The 5,140-nt window shown below is 53.1% G+C and overlaps 1 protein-coding gene across 1 annotated transcript; it reads left to right on the top strand.

Annotated features, from left to right (window-relative positions):
* The first annotated feature begins 260 nt into the window (after window positions 1-260).
* Window positions 261-1,993, top strand: LOC136050010 (uncharacterized). The gene is given in 7 exon segments (XM_065738626.1): window positions 261-802; window positions 850-947; window positions 950-1,009; window positions 1,012-1,186; window positions 1,188-1,279; window positions 1,651-1,682; window positions 1,883-1,993. Coding segments are annotated over 7 exon segments (1,110 nt in total).
* The last annotated feature ends 3,147 nt before the right edge of the window (window positions 1,994-5,140 follow it).

The raw sequence follows: 5,140 nt of genomic DNA, 5'->3' as shown, positions 1-5,140 counted from the left end.
GCTATGGGTCTCTATGGGGCTCTATGGGGCACTTTGGGGTCTCTATTTCACTCTATGGGGTCACTATGGGGCGCTATTGGTCTCTATGGTGTCACTATGGGGCGCTATGGGTCTCTATGGGGCTCTATGGGGCACTTTGGGGTCTCTATTTCACTCTATGGGGTCACTATGGGGCGCTATTGGTCTCTATGGTGTCACTATGGGGCGCTATGGGTCTCTATGGGGCTCTATGGGGCACTTTGGGGTCTCTATTTCACTCTATGGGGTCACTATGGGGCGCTATTGGTCTCTATGGTGTCACTATGGGGCGCTATGGGTCTCTATGGGGCTCTATGGGGCGCTTTGGGGTCTCTATTTCGTTCTATGGGGTCACTACGGGGCGCTATGGGGCTCTATGGGGCTCTGTGGGGCACTATTGGGTCTCTACTTCGCTCTATGGGGTCACTATGAGTCTCTATGGGGTCTCTATTTCACTCTATGGTGTCACTATGGGTCTCTATGGGTTACTATGGGGCTCTATGGGGCACTATTGGGTCTCTATTTCACTCTATGGTGTCACTATGGGTCTCTATGGGGTCACTATGGGGCTCTATGGGCACTATTGGGTCTCTATTTCGTTCTATGGGGTCACTATGGGGCGCTATGGGGCTCTATGGGGCACCTATGGGTCTCTATTTCGTTCTATGGTGTCACTACGGGGCACTATGGGGCTCTATGGGGTCTCTATGGGGCACTTTGGGGTCTCTATTTCGCTCTATGGTGTCATTACAGGGCTCTATGGGGGTCGCTACGGGGCGCTATGGGCACTATTGGGTCTCTATTTCATTCTATGGTGCCACTATGGGGCGCTATGGGTCTCTATGGGGTCTCTATGGGGCACTTTGGGGTCTCTATTTCGCTCTATGGTGTCGTTACAGGGCTCTATGGGGTCACTATGGGGTGCTTTGGGGCGCTATGGGTCTCTATGGGGTCTCTATTTCGCTCTATGGTGTCACTATGGGGCGCTATGGGGCTCTATGGGGCACTATTGGGTCTCTATTTCGCTCTATGGTGTCACTATGGGGCGCTATGGGTCTCTATGGGGCCCTTTGGGTCGCTATGGGGTGCTTTGGGGCGCTATGGGTCTCTATGGGGTCTCTATTTCATTCTATGGTGTCACTATGGGTCTCTATGGGGTCACTATGGGGCTCTATGGGGCACTATGGGGTCTCTATTTCACTCTATGGTGTCACTATGGGTCTCTATGGGGTCACTATGGGGCTCTATGGGGCACTATTGGGTCTCTATTTCGCTCTATGGTGTCACTATGGGGCGCTATGGGTCTCTATCGGGCACTATGGGGTCTCTATTTCGCTCTATGGTGTCACTATGGGGCGCTATGGGTCTCTATGGGGCACTTTGGGGTCTCTATTTCGCTCTGTGGTGTCACTATGGGGCGCTATGGGTCTCTATGGGGCCCTTTGGGGCTCTATGGGGCACTACGGGGTCTCTATTTCACTCTATGGTGTCACTATGGGGCGCTATGGGTCTCTATGGGGCACTATGGGGTCTCTATTTCACTCTATGGTGTCACTATGGGGCACTATGCGTCTCTATGGGGCTCTATGGGGCACTTTGGGGTCTCTACTTCGCTCTATGGTGTCATTACAGGGCTCTATGGGGTCACTATGGGGCTCTATGGGGCACTTTGGGGTCTCTATTTTGCTCTATGGTGTCACTATGGGGCACTATGGGTCTCTATGGGGTCTCTATTTCGCTCTATGGGGTCACTATGGGGCTCTATGGGGCACTGCAATGTGTCCATGGGGTGCTATGGGTCTCTATGGTGTCACTATGGGGCGCTATGGGTCTGTGGGACACTATGGGTCTCTGTGGGTCTCAGTGGGGCTCTATGGGTCTCTATGGGGTCATATGGGGCTCTATTGGGCTCTATGGGGCGCTATGGGGTGCTGTGGGGCTCTATGGGGCACTATGGGGCTCTATGGGGTCATAAGGGGTCTGTATGGGGTCTCTATGGGGCGCTATGGGGTCTCTGTGGGACACTATGGGTCTCAGTGGGTCTCAGTGGGTCACTATGGGGCGCTATGGGTCCCTGTGGGTCGCTATGGGGCGCTACCTGGCCAAGAGGGGCAGCGCAGTGGCGCAGGCGAGCTGTGCAGGCGGCGCCCCACAGCGCAACATGTGGGTCAGCAGCCCCACACCGAACGGGGTCCCGGCCACCGTCCCCAACGTCCGCAGCAGCGCCTCTCCTGTGGGGCACAGAGGGGGTGAGAGGAGGGGGGGGGGACCCCCAAAAACCCCACACATCGCCCCCAAACTGCCCCCCCCCCCCCCCCGCCCCACTGACCCAATTGGCGGAGCTGGTCCCTCCTCGCGGCTCCGGGAGCACTGCGCCGCACGCGGTCTCGATCTCGATCTCGTTCTCGATCACGTACTTGATCTCGATTGTGTTCTCGATCTCGATCACGTTCTCGATCACGTACTTGATCTCGATTGTGTTCTCGATCTCGATCACGTTCTCGATCTCGATCACATTCTTGATCGCATTCTCGATCGTATTCTTGATCTCGATCACGTTCTTGATCTCGATTGTGTTCTCGATCTCGTTCTAGATCTCGATCACGCTCTCGATCACGCTCTCGATCACATTCTTGATTGCATTCTCGATCTCGATCACGTTCTAGATCTCGATCACGTTCTTGATCTCGATCACGTTCTCGATCTCGATTGCATTCTCGATCTCGTTCTCGATCACATTCTCGATCTTGATCACGTTCTCGATCACATTCTCGATCACGTTCTTGATCATGTTCTCGATCTCGTTCTTGATCTCGATCACATTCTCGATCTCGATTGCGGTCTTGATCTCGTTCTCGATCACATTCTCGATCACATTCTTGATCTCGATCATGTTCTTGATCTCGATCACATTCTCGATTATGTTCTCGATCTCGATCACGTTCTTGATCTCGATCACGTTCTTGATCACGCTCTCGATCACATTCTCGATCTCGTTCTTGATCTCGATCACGTTCTCGATCACGCTCTTGATCACATTCTCTATCTTGATCGTGTTCTCGATCTCGATCACGTTCTCGATCTTGATCACGTTTTTGATCACGCTCTCGATCACGATCACGTTCTCGATCTCGTTCTTGATCTCGATCACGTTCTCGATCTCGATCACGCTCTTGATCACATTCTCTATCTCGATCGTGTTCTCGATCTCGATCACGTTCTCGATCGCATTCTCGATCACAATCACGTTCTCGATCACGTTCTCGATCTTGATCACGTTCTTGATCTCGATCTCGTTCTCGATCACATTCTTGATCACATTCTCTATCTCGATCGTGTTCTCGATCTCGATTACGTTCTCGACCTCGATCGCGTTCTCGATCGCTGTTTTCCCGTTCCTGATCCTGCTGACATCGCTGGCACTGTTCTCGATCCGACTGACGCTGTTCTCGATCCGACTGACGCTGTTCTTCATCTGACTGACACTGTTCTCGATCTGACTGATGCCATTCTCGATCCGACTGATGCCATTCTCGATCTGACTGACGCCGTTCTCGATCCGGTTGACAATGTTCTCGATCTGGTTGACGTTCTTGATCTGATTGATGCCGTTTTTGATCCGACTGACACTGTTCTCGATCCAGATGACACCGTTTTCGATCCGGTTGACACTCTAGATCCGACTGACACTGTTCTCGATCCAGATGACACCGTTTTCGATCCGGTTGAACATTCTAGATCTGACTGACGCCGTTCTCGATCCAGATGACACCGTTTTCGATCCGGTTGACATTCTAGATCCGACTGACACCGTTCTCGATCCAGATGACACCGTTTTCGATCCGGTTGACATTCTAGATCTGACTGACGCCGTTCTCGATCCAGATGACACCGTTTTCGATCCGGTTGACACTCTAGATCCGACTGACACTGTTCTCGATCCAGATGACACCGTTTTCGATCCAGTTGACATTTTAGATCCGACTGACGCCGTTCTCGATCCAGATGACACCGTTTTCGATCTGGCTGACACCGTTCTCGATCTGATTGATGCCTTTCTTGATCTGACTGACACTCTAGATCTGACTGACACTGTTCTCGATCCGGTTGGTGCCGTTTTCGATCCGACTGACACCGTTCTCGATCTGATTGATGCCTTTCTTGATCTGACTGACACTCTAGATCTGACTGACACTGTTCTCGATCCAGATGACACCGTTTTCGATCCGGCTGACACCGTTCTCGATCCAGCTGACACCATTTTCGATCCGACTGACACCGTTCTCGATCTGATTGATGCCTTCCTTGATCTGACTGACGCTCTAGATCTGACTGACACTGTTCTCGATCAGACTGATGCCTTTCTTGATCTGACTGACACCGTTCTCGATCCGGTCGGCGCCGTTTTTGATCCGACTGACGCTGTTCTCGATCCGGTTGACACTCTCGATCCGATTGGCACCGTCCTTGATCTGATGAGCGTTGCTCTCGACCCCGCCGACGTTCCAGATCAAACTGACACTGTACCCGGTCCAGTTGGTGTTCTAGGTCCAGCTGACACCGTTCCCGATCCCGTTGGCATTGTAGACGTTCTCGATCCGGCTGATGCTCTCGATCTCGTTGACGCCGCTCTCGATCCCACTGATGTTGCTCCAGCCCAGGCTGACGTTGTTCTTGATCCCGCTGACGTTGTTCTCGATCCTGTTGACATTTCCGACCCCGTTCCCGACCCCACTGATGCTTCTGACCCCACTGATCCTCCAGACAACGCTCTTGATGCGACTGACATCGCGGACGCTGTTCTCCGTCCGCTTGACACAGTTCTCGATGCAGCCGACAACGTTCTTGGTCCCGTTCACACCGCTGGCAACGCTCTTGGTCCCGTTGACGACGCTCTTGGTCCCCGGTGACAGCACTCACACTGTTCTCCATCCCAGTGACACTGTTCTGGATCCCGTTCACACTGCTGGGAACGTTCCGGATCCTGTAAGCGATCCCGCTGACGCGGTTCTCGATCCAGTTGGTGCTGCTGACCCCGATCCCATTGACACTGTTGGTACCGTTCCTGGTCCCGGTGACATCTCAGCCCCCGTTCTCGATCCCGTTGACACCACTGATGCCG

This window comes from Cyrtonyx montezumae, unplaced genomic scaffold, assembly GCF_038088225.1.
Source record: "Cyrtonyx montezumae isolate F1298 unplaced genomic scaffold, pur_monq_1.0 scaffold_221, whole genome shotgun sequence".
NCBI lineage: Eukaryota > Metazoa > Chordata > Aves > Galliformes > Odontophoridae > Cyrtonyx > Cyrtonyx montezumae.
This window is presented reverse-complemented; position numbering and strand designations above follow the sequence as displayed.